The 20,715-nt window shown below is 36.0% G+C and overlaps 2 protein-coding genes across 5 annotated transcripts in view; both read left to right on the forward strand.

The window, feature by feature from the left end:
- LOC124171453 overlaps window positions 1-12,552 on the forward strand; it is a 42,704-nt gene extending 30,152 nt beyond the window's left edge. The window contains exons 10-12 of one of the 2 annotated variants that reach the window (XR_006867725.1): window positions 4,697-4,783; window positions 8,891-9,124; window positions 11,552-12,552. Coding sequence is in view for 1 of the 2 variants with exons in the window: in XM_046550628.1 (XP_046406584.1) it covers window positions 4,697-4,783; window positions 8,891-9,032; window positions 11,552-11,579 (257 nt within the window). In the remaining variant the exon portion in view is untranslated. The remainder of the gene's footprint in view (window positions 1-4,696; window positions 4,784-8,890; window positions 9,125-11,551) is intronic. The other variant, XM_046550628.1, reaches the window with a different exon arrangement.
- Window positions 12,553-15,187: 2,635 nt separating this feature from the next.
- The window catches only part of LOC124171465 (protein phosphatase methylesterase 1), a 57,490-nt gene continuing 51,962 nt past the window's right edge, over window positions 15,188-20,715 (forward strand). Inside the window, exons 1-3 of one of the 3 annotated variants that reach the window (XM_046550647.1) lie at window positions 15,188-15,295; window positions 15,601-15,826; window positions 19,171-19,280. In XM_046550647.1, coding sequence (XP_046406603.1) covers window positions 15,605-15,826; window positions 19,171-19,280 — 332 coding nt within the window. In that variant the 5' untranslated portion in view covers window positions 15,188-15,295; window positions 15,601-15,604. Of the gene's footprint in view, window positions 15,380-15,492; window positions 15,512-15,600; window positions 15,827-19,170; window positions 19,281-20,715 lie in introns of those variants that run through there. The other 2 variants (XM_046550639.1, XM_046550655.1) reach the window with 2 other exon arrangements.

Here is a 20,715-nt window from a genome sequence, read left to right on the forward strand (position 1 = left end):
CTAGTTCATGTCGGAAAATAGGGAAAACTGCGCTTTCTACAGTAGCAGGAGAGGTATGCTCAAAGGTTTCCCACAGGTAAAAGGGAAGGGGAAAATAGGGGAGGATGCTTCCCCTTGAAATCAGTTTGCTGACTTGTTTTTGGTCACACACTTAGACCATTTAAGTAAGTAGACCTGCCATTCGGGCGGAACGCTGTGGCCAACATCGCACGGCGGGGAAGTGGGTGGGATGAGGGAGCGTGACGTCACGGTTGGGACAGCAGACGATATTCTGTATGCGCGCTTCAGATATTTTAACGCTCACTGTACAAAGTCACTGAAAAGTGACGATATTGGGCACGCAAAATGATTATACACTTAATAAATATATTTTTACGATGACCTAAGGCATTTTATAGCCTTGACTGTGCGCAAAAAGCTAAATAAATCAAGATAAAGTGAGAAGCGATCGTATTAAATAAATTGATTAAGAATGTCATATGTAAACATGGGCGTACCCAGCGAAGGGCAGGGGGAGCAGCTGTCCCCCTGGAAGCAAAAATCGCATAAGTCTTTAAGCAAAATCAGCACTGAATTGAAATGAAAGTATTCAACAAATTTTCTTCAAATCAACGAAAAATGATATGTATTAGTATAAGTTAAGTAACTGAAATAAAACTATTTTTTCAAGGAAATAATCTCATAAACTAATAAAGCGCTGTTATAATGTTCTTATAATGTTGGTTTCATTCATCTTTTCCATGCTAAAATGTCACAACTTGGCTTGCCCCTCCCCTCCTAGATCATGGCTTCCCCCCCTAGACCATGGCTTTCCTCCCCCTAGGCCGTGGCTTCACCCCCTCTAGGTAAAAAGAAGGGGTTCTGGCAAGTATCACATAATTTTTTCCGCAAAAACCAGTTTATTGCGATCTCGGTAATCTTCAATAAAAATAATTAAACAAATCGTTTTATTTATAAACCCAACACAATGAAGCCTAGATTAACGTATTTACACTGAAAATACGCATTTTGAAAAATCCTACGTGAGATTAGAAAGAAGGCGTGGAGCAAAATCCCACGATATCTCACAAAGGATGAAGGGAGGGGTCCATAAAAAGGCAAAATTATTTTAGAAATATTACTTATTACCAGTAGATTAACCTAACGGTGACATTCCTAGAAAATGAATATTAAGACTGTCCCAACGGTCGTGTGTCATTTTTAACCCGTAATTTTAGTAACTTTGCATCGAGCAATATTCATGAAAATTGGCACACTTATGGGGAGAGGTCCTAAGTTTTGTTGAGTTAAAATTTTAATTTGCCTTATGTGGTTTTAATGTAAAAAATCGAGATTGAAAAATGTCTGAATTTCATTGACCAAAATGTCAATTCTTGGGTTTTCGGACACAAGAAACCCGAAAAAAAACACTTTCATTTACTAAAATTCAACCGTTGACCCAGTAAGGTCACCGTCAAGGTCATAAGGGTGGCAGAAAGAATAGCATACCAATAAAGGTGTCGATACATGGATTTTATATGGCACCCAAGTCATTGGTATTGTCCAAATACCCGTATTATTCACCTCCAAGGTTAATACGGAGGTCAAAGGCCATAGAGGTAAACGTCCGGCCATCGTGACACCCAGGTTTCGAACCATTTGTTTTGAAGGATGCCAAAGTCGATTTTTCAGTTAATAGATCCGTATTGTTGATTTTTTGACCACCGAGGTCTCAATGGGGGTCAAAGGTCACAGAGTCTGGCCATCATGACAACCAACGTGTCAAACCATAGGTTTTGAAGGGTGCCAAAGTCGGTTACGCAGCTCATTCATCCGTACACCAATTTATTTTGACCTCAGAAAGTCATAATGGGGGTCAAAGGTCATAGAGATTTTAGTCGACCGCTTTGACTTTCTGACCGCTTTTGATTCAGATATTTTAAACTTCATTCGCTACTTCGATTACCAAAATTTTATCACCCTCAATAACTTCAATAGCATTTTTAAAAAAGGTGATTGTTTGTTTTTAAACTCTAGCTAAATTTGAGGATTTTTTTCCAAACTCTCTTCTACAATTCTAGGACATTAAGCCTGATATAGAAAGTGGGAATTCATGGTGTGGTATAATTTAAAAATTCTATCTACAGCTGATGAAAGAGGTAACTAGCGCGTTTTACAGTAACCAAGTATTTTCTTATACATGCGACTTCCGCAGTTTCACAAAATTATTTCAGCATTTAAGACGCACAGTGTAATGTAGAAATAGAAATATATTTTAATGACAATATTTTCCACATCTGCGGGCAACAAAACAGCAGCTGTTTGAACGGCGTTATGTATCATGTGCGCCGCAAAATCGATTTGATAACTTGTGATGTACAAGCCTTAGATCTGAAGGAATGACTATGAAAAATAGCATGGAAAGACATCCTTCTGCTGATGCTAGTTTCTTTTCTTCGTCTCCATAAATTGTTTTTACTAAAAATTTCTGTATTTTGGAGGAAGATGCAGCAGTATTTAAATATCTTTTATGCTCTTGCGTCTCCAAGTGCTTCGAAATATCATAATGCCGTGAAAAATAGAAAATTATCCGTTACATTTCACACATTTGACAGAGTAATCGCTTCTGGATTTTTTAATAAAATGAGATTCACTTCTTAGATGATCTTTGAATCCGCATCCTCTTTTCTTACGTATTGTGACAAGAATATAAAAAATAAAATTATGTCGTAAATTGTTTGAAAAATTTAATTGAAAACTCTGTAAGTATACACGTACAACATTACATGAAAATATTTAATTAGTTAATATATATATTAAATATAATTGATTGGTATAAAGCAAATTTATTTTTTAAATTATTTTAATCCAATCCTCTCTTTCTTTCTAATTATAAATATGCTAATAGGTATTATTTATTCCCAGAATTTTCCGTAGCGTACGTAAATCGTAGGTGTCACTTGCAAAGCCGGCGCTAGACCTTTTTCCACCATCGCAAAATATATATAACACGAGAGCTGTCTGCTAAGTAAAACATTATGCATTTATAAAATAACTAAATTACTTACCTAAATAATATGAATGCTGATTTTTTGACATCCCTTTTTAGTAGCGCTAGCGCGCAGTTCAATTTGCGTCGTATAATTGACCGTTTAAAAATTACTATAAGCGAAGGCGTTAGCGCGTTACTTCGTGGACGACCGGCAAATTCTTTACACAATGACCCTTTTCCTCTCTAAAATTCCCCCCGTTTACAACTTTTGGGCAAGATTTCGTGTTTTTATAACGATGTTCCGAATGATGCTAGATCGTTAACGGGATAAGAAAAAAATCTGCGGAAGTTTACAAAGGGCTTTGTCTTCATTTTACTGCCACAATATTTTTTCGTCGCTGCCAATGCCGAAAAATGCCACTGTTCATTAATTGTAAGTTCACCAATCCAACCATGGCTGAGAGAATACTTCTCGTACATAACGCAATAAATATTAGTACATTTAATTGAAAAATCGCGAAGAAAATGGTCAAAATACCGCAGTGATACAGTGAATCCCCATTCGTAGCCATGCGCTACGACGATGAGCGTCCCAACCGTGACGTCACGCCGCTTTAAAAGTGGGTGGGGAAGGAAGGGAGCGGAGGGGAGATGTTGGCCACACGGCGAGACATGGGTAGGGGTGGGGAATGGCGGGTCTAGTTCTTATATGGTCTAAGGTCACACATTGTCCAAAAAACACATCTATGTGGTAGTCTTTTTGATGTATGATACTGTGCCTGGGATAGGAAAAAAGATGGGTACCATTCCTGTTCATGCAAAATATAGTCGCTACTTCTAAAATACAAATGCACAAGTTTTTAAGTTGCATAATTTTTCTCCCACAAAAGGAATTCTAATCCCAAATCATGGAACATGTGGTCAAATAATCATATGTACAGAAGGAATTATGGAAGACAGGACTTTTAATTGACAAAATCAAGAACTCTATGGTAAATACCAAGGGAAGTACTGTTAGGGGGTTTCAGTGAAAGTTACCATTCTTACTGCAACACAATTTATAAATCATGAATGCATGTATATTTATGCATATCCTCACAGGAAAGAATGGATATTTTTTTTTAAATTGCCCAATCCCAACATTGGTAAATCTACTTGCCACCATCCAAAGCCCTTTGCCCTCCCAACTAGGTCAGAGGCACCTTACCCTCCCCTTCTTCACTCAAAGGTTCGATATTCATTAAACTTGGTCTGACTTAATCATTCAGAAATGTAAGCTTTAATATCAATTTTGAAATTTCAGAATCTTAAATTGTCCAATATAACATCATTAGCATTACAAAATTCGTCTTTTTTTGTAAAAATGAGGGACTCTAATGTGTACTTCTGCCTTTAATTCTTGTTCTAATTATTATTAGGTAAGAATTTTAATGCTGTAGTTAAGTTCACAAATTGATCTATGGTTGAATATGTGTATCGTTCTTAATACTTTACTCTTTATTTATTTATTTTTTAAGATTGTTTTCTCTTGGCTGTTTCTCACAACATTTCCCTAGGAAAAGTTCAATCACTCACTAGTTATCAGTTATTGTTTGCTTTGTTGTTTTCTGTTTTAGAAAGATCATCTCATAATATTCTTGGGTGAGGAAGTTAATGATACAAAGCAAGAATCATGTAATTCAGTGCTGTGCTGATAGTTCTATTAATTTAAAATTTTTTGCCTAGGCTTGGATCCTGACATCAGTCCTGATGAACAAGAAGAAAAGGCTCGACTAATATCTCAAGTGCTTGAGTTGCAGAACACTCTTGATGGTAAAAATAACCTTAAGGTCTTTTTGTCTGAAGTACTTGATCTTGCATGTTAATATATGTATTGATAATTTACATGACAGCATGAGGAAAAATAAGAGCTAAGGCTTTTTAAGTAAGAAATTCTTATCGGGTCCTCAACCAGGTTAATTCAGTTGTATCAGTCTATGTTTTGGTAGATGACTTGTCTTCCATTTTCAAGGCGTGTTACTCAATGAATGTCCAATTTCACACTGAACCAAGTTGATCATTTAGCGTTCACAACAATAAGGCTCAGGTGTCGTCCAATTGGCTGTCAACTCAGTCCAATCTGTACTGTACATGTACTGTGTACCACTGATTGCTTTGGGATTGATGTAATAAATCAAATGTCGCAACTGTTATACATGCCAGTTGACCTTCTGGTAGCATGATCAATATTTTGTGTCAAGCCTGGCCAATATTATTCACCTGGAGAACTTAAAATCACTTTTAATTGCCTTACTCATGCATTTGAGCTTTGGTTCTCAAAATTTGCCATTTCAAGCAAAGCCATTTTCTTTCATTTCTGTAGACCTCTACTTCAAAGAAGGTTTATTTCATTTATTGTGTATACACTTTACAATCTGCAACCTGGGAATCTCATTAAGTACTGGTACTGTGTACACCATTTTTTATATATTGTAAATAGTTAAAGTGTCGCTTAAGTATATTTTAAGTAATTTGTTTTCCAGAATATTTAATTTGTTCAAGAAGAGTAGTTCATTGATGCAGGGGTCAAGGCAAATTACAGTAAAACTTCGATTTTACGCACTTTGATTTTACATCAAGTCTCGTTTTTACGCAGCAACACTCAAGTCCGGCCGGAAAGCATAGGGAATTGCAATGGTGAAACTTCGATTTTACATCTTTTCTTGATTTTACACAGTTTTTCGATTTTGCGCAGCATAACCCCAGCCCCAAAGAGGTCGCTAATCTTGATTTTACGCAGTTGTCTTTCGGCTTGTTTTGAAAATCCGACTGGAGCAATATGAAGTTAGGTTATTATTTCGTCTCAATGAGTTGCAAAAATGAATAGAGGAACGGTTGAAATGACGCCGCGATGTTGAGCGTGAAACTAAAAACATCGTGAATCTAATTATTGCTTCCCCCTGTACCCTCTCAGTAATATTTCAGGCTCCTTTACAAACGCGAATATCGATCTTGGTTCAAATTTGCCGTAGAAGGATATCGACACCTAAAACACCCGGCAATCGCCGTGTATGCGTAACTACTTTTGATTAAGACAGATGATCGCCGGAGAAATTAACATTATCACCTTTGGTTTATTATTCTACTTATTGATCGACGCTGTTTATAACATATTTATTGTAATTACAGTAGATGGCCGTTAATCCGGAATTATGAACTACGGAAGATCTATCCCTAATGGAAGGTTATCTAGAATTTTGCCAATGTTTTCCGTCGCCCCAGCGAGATATAACGGCGAAATGAGTCGTTAAAAATCCTCCCGTGCCAAAATTTTGGCTTCCAAGGTGATCCAAAAAAGGATAGTCGTACTTCTTTTATGGACGTAAGTCGATGGTGATTCAACACGATGGTAAAAGCAAAGCAGCATGCATTATCTCATTCCGCGGGCTAACTCTACATCTGCGGGACAAATGGAGGCGAGGGAAAGTTGCTTGCGCGGCGCGCTTACCAGAACTGACTCAACTTGTATCTCATTGTCAGTGGGTTTAAATTAAACATAGTTGGAACTTGAATAGCCATTAGCTTAACTCCGCTAGGTGGCAAGTGTTTATTTTAACGGAACGGGAATATATGCCCTCGGAGAATAACTCGCGTCGTGAATCGTCATGTAATCATTGAAGTAAAATTCAAGATGTGAATGATAAGGCAGTCCCATTAAACTCTAGAATGGCTTAGTACCATAAAAGCGGTATACAAAAAGGGTCCGGTGTTGTTATCAGATATGGGGAAGCAAAATATTACGTGAAGATGAGTCACATGGCTTGTGAGTCGAAGGTCCCGGCGCTGAATTTGCGGAAGAATGCCGACAGAGAAGCTATACCCGGTAGATTCAATCTACTGAGGCTAAAATTTCATGGGAAAATGCTTTTTTAATGCGTAAAAATTATAAAGTGGGAAAAATTTTCGGACTAATAATCATTTTTTTATTCATCATTGGCGGCATGACGGTAGTTTTCGGTTATCTAAATAGTTCTCTTAAAAAAGGTGATCTAAACACCGGAAAAATCTGAACTTCCGAATATCCCGGGTCCTGTGTGCTCCGTATTATCTATGGTATGCTATTTGGAAGGAGGTAACCGACAGCTGGTGTCATTAGCGCCATGAAGTAAGGGCTGGGGGGATGGGAACCCTATGTTGGCATTAGCCAGGTTGTAATGATAAGCTCAAAAGGGACCAGGGCTTAACGTCCCATCTAATGGACAGAGTGGTGCACTGGAAGTGCCCTCCACATTACACTCAAGTTGGGATAGTGCCATCTCTGATAAGTTTCTGCTACTGCCAGGACTTGAACCCAGGCCCAGGGTGTAAAGCCTTTGCGATGTATTAGCGAAATTTTTCTTCCTCTTAATGGGGTCAATTTGGATAACTATCCTCAGATATCTCATTTTTTCAATCTCCAATCTTTGTTTGTCCGCCTGTGGTTAAACGGGTATCCTGAAAACTGCTTTTAATGAGAATATTTTCGAAAATTAGTTTCTCTGAGAGCATTTAGTATCACCATTCCGAAATTTCTCCTGGGTAACAGAAGTAATCTTAGTGCCAATTCTATAATCAATTCAATAATCTGGCAATTCAACCATTTTGTTCAACCATGGGAAACATTGTTCAGGAATGCAACATTGTTTCTCTTAGGGTAGCACGTCATCTGTGGTGTTGCTTGTGAGTAAATAATTAGCCTTCATTTTCTTGCTTCCAAATGAGTAATTGAATCCGGGAAACATATATCTGATGTGATTGAAAAGTATTTCATGCTCATTTACTGTAAAACTTCACATATGAGACTTTTTCTGGTTCCGTTTCTGGCTTAAATGAGAACTATATGTACAAAAAGGTATGACTAAGCCTTCTAAAAATAATGAGCAAGTGTTATCCTGAAAATTATACTCCTCCTCAATACCAACTCTTGATTTTTACACACTTGTATTTTACACTGTGCGGCATATTTCGGTCCCTCCAACTCCGTAAAATCAAAGTTTTACTGTATTAAAGAAATAACTCGAGAGAAAGATAGGTTAGGAAGTGACTAAAGAAGTTGATAGTCAATAAACCTTATTTATATCTTTTGCCAAATCGCTTACTGGAAGGAAAATGATCCAACCATGGGATGAATCATAATTTCAAAATGCTCCTGGTCTTGCTTCATGCAGATTATCAATCTTCTGCAATAATTCGTTAATGATTAGTTTCTTTGCAATTTTTGCTTTTGTCTGTGTGCCATTGTGTCTTTAAATATATGCCATAAATCCTTAGGACAGCTTTATCACAAGTTTTTTGAGGGAGCTACTTTGTTATGGGACATTATAACATATGTTTCATAACCGATGTGATAGTATAAGTGAAAAGTTTCTTGAGGAAGGTTAGAAATTCATAGGGTCTCATGGGTTTATTCACAGACCAAAAAAAATTGTTTTAGTGAGGTCATTATACATCTAAGGCTCTACTGTATATGTACTGTGTACCACTGATTGCATTGGAATTGATGTAATAAATCAAGTATCTCAGCTGGTATAAGCCAATTGAGGTTCTGGTAGTATGATAGACATTTTGTGTCAACCAAAATTCAATCATTTTCTCATATTTTGTAAAAATAATCTTCTATTTCCATCAGTACTTAAAAAGGAGTGGGTTTTTATATTCATTTATGAGGTAATTTTAAGAGAATATCCTCCTATTTTCATTGTTTTCAATGGCACCATGTGATTTCATGTTTTTTATTACTATAAATTTGATTTTCATCAAAGGTTGGTCGAAAAATTGGTAATAGATAATTATATATCTCACTATAATCGAGAATAAAAATAACTGCTTTTCCTATTTTTTTGTTTTTAATGTTAAAAAATCTATCTATTCCATGATCCATATTGGTTTTTTTCATAATAGATCTGTCTCAGAGAGTTGATAGTGTAAAAGAAGAAAATTTGAAGCTGAGATCTGAGAATCAAGTTTTGGGTCAATACATAGAAAATCTAATGTCTGCATCAAGTGTCTTCCAGTCTACCTCCCCTAGAGCATCAAAAAAGAAGTGAGCCATCACCTTATATTTATTTATTGCCTGGCTTTCACGGCTTAAAATGGTGAAGTGTGGAATATTGGGGTCTTTCATCACTAATGCAGGTCAGTTAACTGAGAAACTTATCCAGGTTTTCTCTTCAGCTCAACCTCCTAAGTATCACATTTTAGTGACTACAGCTCCACCCTATAAGTGTTAAGTATATTTTAGCTCTAATTTATGGTGGTTTGTGCTTTTGGGAACTAATGGTATTTGGTTGCAGTATTCCTAAAATAGAATTAGATTTTTTTAGAAGTGTATTTTAATGCTTGGTAGTTTTTTCTGATTTACTTTTTTCCCTTTCATAAATTGATGCAAGTACTTGATGAAATTAATGGTATTTGGTTGCAGTATTCCTAAAATAGAATTAGATTTTTTAAGCTGTTTTTTTATGCTTTGTGGTTTTATTCGGATCCACTTTTTTCTCTTTCATAAATTGATGAAGGTACTAGAATTTTTGCTAATGAATGATTCGTAATCAGTAGTGCTCATTGTTTATATTCAGTTTTAGAGGTTTTGCAATACATGTTGGTTCCTGGATGTGGATATACATTAGGATTCAATTTCTTGAGTAGGCTATTGCAATGACCTTTGGTTGATTTTGAGTGCATGTTGGGCCATGGGCAGAGGTGCCATTCAGCAACTCTGGTTCATAGCAAATTATTTTCAATATGCATGACTTTATGGCAGGTTTTGGGTAAGTTATTGGGTAAATTAGTTACATATAGTTACATATCTTGGTAAATAAGTTACGTTACATTTATATACGAGGCTTACTTTTGGCATTTAAAACATAATACATATATGTATCATCTCTTTTAATATAGATGAGCTCTGTCACTCTCATCTTATCCCATACAATGTAACACCAAAACAAATAGCTAAAAATTTCAGTTTTATTGTAATTTGATTTTTGACACATATCTGGTCTTCCTGCATTCCTAAACCTATTTAAAATAGTCAAGTAATTGACTTCCTTGGTAATTTGAGGTTACAACTTATTTGTGTTGCATCTTAGGGGCTATGAGATAAAATGAAGCACCAGTGTAACTTCAGTTAGTATCACCTGAACTTTATGATTAGGGAAAACTTTTTTCCTCACCGAAGAATGAGTTTTTGGGAAATTTAGTCTGCAACACCCATCCTAGATAGTCTAGTCGGTGGCATTTTTATATGAAACATTCTTGCTAGGTTTGCTAAAATGTAGAGTGGAGAAAATATTCCTATTTATAAATAATTTTTGCCATACATATACTTGCTTATAACAGACATTTTTATTTAGTTTAATTATTCTCTGATAGGAAACCGTTCAGGAAATTCTCCCAAATTTTTATTTTTTCCATCTTTCCATCTTTAGATATATAATTTTTTTGGACAGTGTGTAATTCAGTCATCAAAAACTTCCATTTTCATTCACTTCTTACACTATACAGCAGCTGGCAGGGGCGAATCCAGGATTTTGTGGGGGGAGGGGAGGCAGCAGCAGATAATTCTCCTTCAATCAATAAAATTTCTAATAGCGCTCCACATGTCATATGATGAAATCCCTAATGGCTACCGTATGACATCTATCATGTGGTGTTGTGTTACCGAAAAAGAACATGCTCGGTCATCAATGACCGAAATATAGGGAGAATCACCTTAGCACTTCCAGGTATCCTCCACAAACTGACCTTGAAACAATTTAAAGAAAGGATCTTAGGTTGAACTGCTCAATGACTTGGGCTTCCGCTTTTGAGGTCAGGTAGAGGACTGGTTAAATATTGGGCAGGTAATGGACTTCCTATCGCCAGCAAGGTTGAAAGGGTCATTATTGATCAATCCCTTTGCAGCCAAATTTGGAGTGCTGATGGTGGATAATAACTGTGCAACTACTTGTTAATTTAAGTAGTGAGAAGAAGAAGGTGTCCTTTGCTTATAAATAATTGACTTTGGGACCTTTAGAACAAATTAGACAAAATGTATTCAGTGATGGTATCAGGAGGGAAAGAGCAAGACATTCCATGAGGTGAAACAGGCTGAGGCTGAGTCAAAGGTCCAGGCACTGCTTTCAAATAAGAATGCCGATGAAGAAACAGTACATAATGTGTTCATTTTACTCCTGCTACATTTTTACGTGAAACTTTCTTGCTAGGTTTGCAAAAATGTAGAGTGGAGAAAATATTCCTTTTTATAAATAATTTTTGACATACATATACACGCTTATAACAGACATTTTTGGTTAGTTTAATTATTCTCTGAAAGGAAAGAGGTCCAAATTATCAATCTTCAAGTATAATTCATTCATGAACAGTTTTTTTTGCTTGTTTCAGTGTCATTCTTTCTCTGCATCTTGTGTAATATTTCCATTAAAAAAATGCTTAATGGCATGTTTTTGCATTCAATATAGCCATGCGTACAAATTGTTCATTTATTGCAATTTAGTGTCATAAATACTGTCAAAGAGCATATTATCAAATAAATAATATTATTTTGTGATATTTCTATTTCAGAGGATCATCAGCCAAATTCATCAAATGAATGTGGACACTTAGTGGTCTCCTGGTCCATTTTCTCTTTCTTGAGCTGGAAAATCTTTTAATAGTTGTGGCTCTCTCACTGCACAAGTCAGAGCTCTTAGAGACAAATGAATTGAGTTCCATGTGCTTTGAAGATAATGGTTTAACTTCTGTGATTACATTGAAGACTTTAAAGTTGGTTTATAGTTATTTCATGTCTCTAGAGAAAAATGTCATTTGCCATTAATGCAGTGCACTTCTATTTAGTAAAGATTGCTTGCCTACTGCCAGTGATATGCTTTAAATTAAACATGGTGTTACATAAAATATTGCATAACATCTTCATCCCATGAATGTAGTGTTTTTGACCCCACAATTTGGGTGTGTATTTATTTTAAAAAGTCAACTTTTGTAGCTCCATTAAAAAATGTGTCACTTTCACAAGCCTGGAAAAATTATACATTCAAAATGTTATACATAATACGTTTTGAAGTGTGCATTTAACTTTTCCATAGCACCAACACTCTGAGCAAGCATTAGTTAAAAGTTTGTTAGCTCTTCATTTTAACACACACCTACCTATTCACAATAATTCTAGCTATCTCGTACAGTGCTTCATTGAATATTACTGACAATACCCCATTAATGAATGGCCAATTTTCTGTAGGCCAATCTTACATTTCAGCTTTCTTTAGTTTTAATGTTTTAGGTCACTGCTAATTGGTGTGATTTTGTATACATTCATTCATATGTGTAATTGTAAAGTAATTTATACTTTGAATATTTGACTTGTTTTGGTAAGAAAATGATTTTTACTGTAAACTTTCATAATGTATATGTTGTTCAGCTATGTACATTCCTTGATTTTAGTTCCTATTCTGATATTTGAGTGCCCATCACTGCTAATGTAATATGCTCTGAATTGCATATAATTTGTGTCTTTGTGTATGTTTGCTTTTTTTGGGAAATGAAAATGCTTATTCAGCTATTTAAAAGATGGTGTGATTACCACAAGTCATCAAATTACAAAAAAAACTCCTATTTCTACCACTTAGGAAAGCTGTAAAAATACCTGAAATTGTTTAGAGTACATTTAGATATAGTGTATACTGCAGGGTGCCATTTTTTGTCAGAGAAAACTGTAAAATATAAATGCATTTGAAAATGTCAATCAAGTCAAAATTTAAGAGATTGCCAATCCATATCGATTACAGATCATTAAAGATGTGATGTTAGCTTCAAAGTTATGAACTTTCAACTGAAAATGACAATATTTTTATTAATACATTTTGTTCTGTCCAAGTGACCATATTTTTGAGTAAAGGGGTATCAGTCATTAAGAATATTGGCATTCATACCTCAATATGCAAGTTTTATGACCATTTTCAATTGATTAGAAAATTGTGATGCTTGCTCCGTGAATTAATTGTGTTAAGTTTTCAGCCAACACAGAATCCGCATGCACTGTTTCAAGGTTTGTCACATTCCTTGTCTTCAGGAAATGATGAGGGTTATAAAATATGATGTCAGTTCCATGGATTTTCTCTCACATCAGGACCTCGGAGAGCTTTATCCAAATGCATAGTTGAATTAACAGAGCTCTCATTTGCCACCAATCCTTGTGGCAGGCAACCTGCAATACATTCATGTATGCTGGCCTTTAAGGAAGTATGACAAAACAGAAAATTGACCAGTTGTGAATAGTGTATCATGTACCTTCACAGTTGGAACGGTTAACTTCCCAAACCCACCCTCCCTCTCTGAAAATGGTCAGTGTTCTTTGAACAAGGATCCCTCTAAAAATTTTCTCATGAGAATTCATGCTAATTTCACCGCTATTCATGCAGCAGGATTGGAATATTGAGCATTACTTCCATGAGCTGCTTTAAAGCCGGTTTGAGGTTCTACACCAGTTATGGCTTCATTGAAGTCCTTTTTCCCTCTCGTTGCCATCCTTTACAGACCGCGAGGACCTAACGTGTATCATGAGCCTCGGTACAATTGCCATGGGAATCCAGGAACCTGGATAGTGTTGTGGTCTGCATGGTGGCCCAGAAGCAATAGTTCTGTGGTTTGATTCTTGGTCCATGAGAATTTTTTCTCATAGCAATTTTTGTGAATTTCAGTCTTTCACGCTGCAGGATCAAAATATTATGCATGGATCCCTACGATTAAGGAATTTTTCTTTCTTAACTCGCATAATTAATTCAATCTCTAAATATATCTGAATATAAATCTGAAGACACTTTAAATTCCGAGTCCTCTCTGATTCTCACACACTATTCCCACACCAAATGTTAAGGCAATGTAGGGGACTCTGTGAAAGATAAGTCAAATTTATAAGTATGGTGAGCCAGGGGCCCAGCTAGGAATTAAGGCTGGTGCATTTAGCAATTTAGGTGCAACTAATACCAGGGTGTGTGGGGGTATGGAATACCCACCAGGATAAGCGGTAGGTGTGAGATTAATAAATTGCAGAATTTTAAGATAAATGGTGAGTTGTACGGCTTTCTGAGGGATATTTTATTAATCCTTTCAATATTCTATTAGTAATATCAATTCAAATAAGTAAAATGGATTAAACTTAAAAATTTCTCTTAAGCTCTGGGGGGGGGGGGGTTTATCCTCCAAACCTCCCCCCTCGCTGCACCACTGTCATGAGACATTGACTACCTACTGCGGCTCAGATCATAATTGAGGAGAAATGCAATGCTTTCAAATGAATCCACAATCAATAACTTCACCTGTAGGTTGGTTTTGATAGCTCACCACATACTAGTAGGCTTGAACCACAGGCAAATGAATTTCACATGCATAATAGGAGGGCCAGATACTTTCCTTGCACCATCTTGCTCTTTGGGGATTTAAAAGTGTATAATGTCTGAAGGCTACACTCGGTATCAGTTCCGAAGACCTGGCACTACAACCCACTGGGCAAGCATGCTTACCCGAATTCACCTTAATATAAGATATTCTTTCTCTACCCCTGTTGAATTTTTCTTTTGTTGGAGAAAACTTCATCTGAAAATGTAATTCCCCAGAGCAAGTCCCCTTAAAAACCCTATCACAAAGTAAATAACTGTGACCCCAACATCTCCTAATGATGAGCTGCATTAAATCCGTCATGGTCATGAGAAGATGTCCCTAGATATCCTATATGCCCGCAGAGAGTAGTCCTCAATACCAAATTCCAGAGATCCTACATTTCAAATTCATTCTCTCGCGGGAAATGTCGTACCAGCAGCCCAGAAAGTGTTCAGATTGCATATACTTTGGGCGTACATTGCAACCAACCAAAACTTTTACATTTCATTGTGCAAATCGGGCAACTTCATTTGCTTTGTAGTACCATTTCATGTATTTGGTTATTAGCTATATTTTCATATTTTTACGAGAAAAATTTTATAAACGTATTAGTTTACCTTGCAAATTATATTATATGCGACTTTTCACAGTCTCACAAGACCTGACGAATGTGTTTGAAGGCCGCAAACGGTGGTCCTACAATTTAAGGAGGACATGAAAAGTCGTGTTATCGCCTTTTATAGAATATTCTGAGAAAAATTATCATATTTTCGATTTTTTTCTGTCTTCGGACTGCCTGGGATGAATTTAAATTTTTATGTTGGTATTGCAGCGTTTGAACGCTTTGCCTTGTCCCTGAAATTATACTAGCCAATGGTAAACAAGTGGGTTTATTTTATGTATATAAGCTGCAGTGGTGCTGCAATAACAAAGGTATTTGAAAATGTCATCTTTGCAGAAAGCTTTGATGAAAGATAAATTGCCTCCACTATCCCATGGGAGTACTTCGGTTCATGGGTATGACTGTATTCATTTATTCATTGCATTAGTTGTCGTGTGCTATTTTTCTCCATAAAGTGTTTATAGTGGAATCTTCCATCAAGGGATAGCCCAAGTCGATCATTTCTGATTTCTTAAAACAGCGCTCGTGTATGATTTCTTCCGTAGAAGCTATTAATTTGCTTTCCTATGAAATAATGTGTCCGAAATGTTTGAGTAATTCTATGTCTTATAATTAGTGGAATGAAGAGAATGCCTGGACGTAGAAGGGACTACAGCCCGGTTCTTTGGAGTCAGTATTTCGGCGTTAAGAAAGACGTTCAAATTGATGGCAATACCTTTCGAGTGTATATAAAAGAATCAGAGGCAGCTGAAGATGATGACTCAATGCCCTCGGAGCCTGTTCCAGTGTTAGTTCTATTACATGGAGGTGGTTTTTCTGCCTTAACTTGGGCATTATTTGCGGTGAGTATATACTAGTTTTTTTTTATTTCCCTTTTTGTGTCCATTTTATTGTTTATTAGATGATGTACATCACGCGTCAACCTGACGTTCATTCAGGTTCTCTGCACGACACAGCTTTTGTTGGCACTTAGGGCTACGAGATATGCATTATAGTTGAAGCCATCGTTCTCTGGAGAGTGAAAGATTAGGTTAAGGCACATGGATTATTCCTCCATACTTGTGATTGGTCATTTTTTCTAATTTATTCATTTAATTCTTATTTGTAACCATTACTTTTTCAATATCTATGTTCAGTGAACGTTTGGCCTTTACATCAAATAGTAAAACTATTAACGTCTACTGAATTAATGTATCGAATGGGTAGATATATTAATGGAGGTCATCACTGACTTTTTGGAATGTATCATTAGGCCTGCTAAGTTTTACTTTGTCAGCTCCTTTGCTTGTGTTTCTTATGCTCTGTAGTTATATATGAATGGCACCTTTTCCCGAGGAGGAACGTTTTCATGCTTTTCTACTGTATTTTAGCATTTATCTTAGCTCTTTTGCATTGTAGGTGTAATTTAATACTCTGTTGTGCATTCCTTTTGACATTTGTTTCAACTAAAAGTAATATACGAGTTGTATCAAATCTTAATCAAATATTACACAAACAATATTTTATACATCTTAGTGAGTAAATGCCAAATCTTCTCCTTAATTTTGATCCTGATTTATCGTTTTACGGATGTTTTTTTTCTATTTTGTGGAATCACATTATTGCTATATTAATAGATTTAAGTATGTTCCAATTATCCCCATGCTCATTGAAACACTTCATATCTTGGTAAACATTTGCTTTATTTCTGAGCTGAGGCTGCCACCAAATACTTCCAGACTTGGCCTTGTCCCTATCTAGGAGGTGTCTGGTATTATTAGGTCCATGAAATAATTTAGAACCGTAAAGATATTGATGTATGGGACTAATATCTGTATAAGGGGTCCAGTCTGCCAAAAACTGCCATGTGCCATAGACCCTTGGTAAACACTTCATAACCTAAATAGTCAGACTCTTAAATTATAAACTCTAAATATCTTTTCTTTGTTGATTTGATGTCTTTTGAGTCAGCTGGACTTGGTAGACTGATGGCTTATTCTAGCATCAAAATTTTGATGCATTACCTCTAGTCAAGTATTATGTTATTGCATTACCATTAAATCTATTAACTGAAACAGCAGGACTTTTTAATATCTTATCTGTGTAGCCTCAAAAGTCATTTCCCATCATTATTTTGCAGTATCAGTATTATGTCCATCACTTTCACCTAAACTACAGATCTTTTTCATGTTTTCTTTGTGTAGCCTTTTCGAAATTGGAGCTCATGATGTCCTCGGTAGCATATTCATACTTATCAATTTAAACTTATTAATAGTAGTTGAGAATAAAACATGGTTCGTGCATGAAGTCTCAAAGCTCATCGTAAGAAGAAGAGAGTACTAGAAAGAAACATAGAGGATGGGCAGAATTGTTACCAGAGGATAAGAAACTAGATTTGTCATTAAAGGAGGAGGGTTAGAGAAATGTGGATGAAGAATATTTGTAAAGATGAACAGAAAATTCTTTTCTATGGAAATATAGAAACGGCCAATAGGGTAGTTTCCTTCATCAAAGAAAACGAAAGGCATTGATTGCGATTCATTACCCACCATTAGTGTATTCATAATATACAAATTATTTGAGAAATCCCAGTTTAGATGAATGTTAATGGTCAATTTTAGCCTCATTTGAAAAAGGCCAGATTGGCACCCATGCGATTCCACTTCACGTGACGTCACAGGGACCTAGTTTCTCTACGAGTTGATAGGAGTTTTAAATCATCTGAGATTACCAATGCACGCATGAGGCACAGAGCTCTAATAGGAAACCACTCTATTGTATAGTGAGGAGCCACTTCAAGGAAAGTGTTGAGAGAACCTAAGGGAGAAAAAATGGGGAACTAATAATTGAAAATGAGAACAAAGTCAAGAGATGGAAGAGATATGTGGAAGATTTTTAAAACAGAAAGTCTTAGAACAAGAGCTATCAAAAACTGAGGGGAAGAAGTTAAAGATGGCAGAGGATTTTAAGATCAGAATTTGATGCTTCAGCAAGAGACCTGTGGATGAGTTAAGCATCTGGAATTGACTATATTCCACCAGAGCTAATCAAAACTGCTAGAGAAAATACCTTGAACCATGTGTACAAAATCATTTGTGAAATGTATTCAACAGGTGAAATTCCAAAGCACTTCATGAGGGAAGAATTGACAAGGAATCCTGATTCTCTTGAGAAAAAAAGTGAATAAGTGTGAAAAGTTTTGGACCTAAAGCCTGACAACACATGTATTGAAGATATTGACAAGGATTGTCTACAGAAGAATAGGACAAGGAGAAAAAGAGTTTCTGGATGAGTACCAATTTGGGCTCAGAAAAAGCAAAGGCTCAAGAGAAACAGTATTGGCCCATAAGCTGCTCATAGAAAAGAGAATTTAAAAGACCAAGCCCATGTTCTTAGCATTTGTGGACTCAAAGAAGGCATTTAACAATGTGCATTAGAACTCAATGCTTAGAATCCTTAAAGAAATGATAGTTTTTTTTTTTTTTAGAATGACAGGATAATTATCCTCAGTTTATATTAATACCAAGCTGTGAAGTTGCAGAAATTAGGGAAGGAGTTAGGCAAGGGTGTGCTTTGTCACACACAATTTAAACACTTGCATCGAAAAAGCCATAATTGAAATCATAGAAAAGGCATCCGTGGTGAATATCCATGGAGAAAATATTAGCATGCTATGACGATGAAATTATGTCATTTCAGATAACCATAATGATAAGAAATCCAGTTACAAAATAGGAAAAATGAGTAAACTTTCACTCAATGCTTTAGGTTGGCCAAAAAGGTTTGAATGGAAAAATAAACTGATAACCAGTCATCTTTGATGTCATAACCTTACCAGTCCATTGTTTTATTGGCCCTCCAAAAATTTCAACGACTCACTGTGCACCATCCCCTTTGGGCACCCCTGTAAAAATGTATTTGAAAATATTTGCCCTCTTCCTCTTTGAAATAGATAGTCTTGCCCATGATAATAACTCTCTTAATTAAAATGAGTAGTGTTGCTATTAAAATAGTGGATAAGGGCTTCATTACTTTTCATTTGAATGGAGGTATCTGTTTTAAAGTGCATATGAAATTACTGGGCAATGGCTTTGTTTGGGTATTTGGGTTGTTGGGGCATAAATTCTTTCCCTTTCTATATTCAAGACTTCGATTTGAATCTTATAATCTGTAGAAGTTTATTAATTTGTTACATTAATATTTCTAGGAATGTGTTACCAGTCAAGTACAGTGCTATGTAATGGCAATTGATCTTCGTGGACATGGAGACACCCATACTACGGATGACTTGGACCTTTCAGCAGATACCTTATCTAGGTATGCTATGTTTGTGTTTCTAGTCTTAGAAAAATGAGAAATTGTTAAAAAAAAATGTGTTCTCCTACACCCTTTATGCAGGAGTTCAAAGCTTTGCGGAAGGGAGTTTTCTCATTCGAAGTAGGATATTTGCTATGTGGTGGTAGAGTGAATTAAATAAAACTTTTCTAGGATGTCCTGTATTTTTACCACAAAAATTAACTACTTATGTGCTTCGATCCATAGCATCGTCATCAGGTCAACGAGATACAGTGTGGAGAATGGGAAAAAGTTTTATTTAATTCATTCACCATGTTGTTCAACTATGTATATCTTGACACCGATACCCCCAGATACGTCTGTGGAAAAAAATCCACCATTCATCATATTACATCCAGGAGTTACCCCCAGATATGTCTATGTATATCTTGGTTAAGGCAGTTGAACTTATTTGGTGTTAGAATGTTTGTATAGCAACTTCTGAGTTGTAAGGATATTTTTTCAGTGAGGAAATAGAAGTATGGGCCATAGTTATTTAAATGTAATTCAATTTCTAATGGTTAAAAAAAGAACAGACTGAAGAAATGTGAATTTGAAATCCCTGATAATGTGGTGTGCAGATATTAGAATTCTCATTGGTATTATGCTTCAATGTCATAATCATGGCCCTTATACACTGGTTACTAATCTCCGGCTCGGAGTTTGTTGCCTGAGATTCCGCTTCCACCCCTCAAACACAACTATGGGCACAGTGCGCTGTCACCAGGGGAAATATGGAACTAACTGCGCTGTCGAAAGCATACACCGCCGCCGACAGTGCAGTTAGTTCCATATTTCCCCTAGTGACAGCGCACTGTGCCCATAGTTGTGTTTGAGGGGAGGCGTGTGAGGGGTTTGAGGGGTGGAAGCGGAATCTCAGGCAACACTCCCGAGCTGGAATATGTCGGGAGATTAGCAACCAGTATATAAGGACCATGGTCATAATAAATAGAATGGGAGAGAGAATAAATAGAGAAACTTGTTTAAATTGATCAGGATCAATGCTGTGCTTGGACATTCTGCTAAAGTTAAGAGGTTTCAATTGTATCTTCACAATTTTTATAAATTGTAGTTATTCTTGGGAGGCATGATAAAATTTAAATAAAATGAAATTAGATTTATTGTCTTTTGGTGTTAATCTATTTTTATTTTTCAGTAAAGTGTTTATTTTGGAAGCATATACATATTTTTGTTTACAGCCTCTCGTAATGATTTTATTGGCAGCCCGAGTTAAAATGGGATATTTTTCTTTTGTAGGGTGTAATGTAGATTAATTTTTAATCACATGGCCATATAATTGATGAAATAATGCAGTGTTTAAAAATGATAAAATCATCTTGCCAAAGAGTTTATTGATGTGTCATTTTAAAAGGAATGTCCTCCTATATAGAGTGCCATAAATTTTTGATCTTGGCAA

Source organism: Ischnura elegans, chromosome 1, assembly GCF_921293095.1.
Source record: "Ischnura elegans chromosome 1, ioIscEleg1.1, whole genome shotgun sequence".
NCBI classification, from domain to species: Eukaryota; Metazoa; Arthropoda; class Insecta; order Odonata; family Coenagrionidae; genus Ischnura; species Ischnura elegans.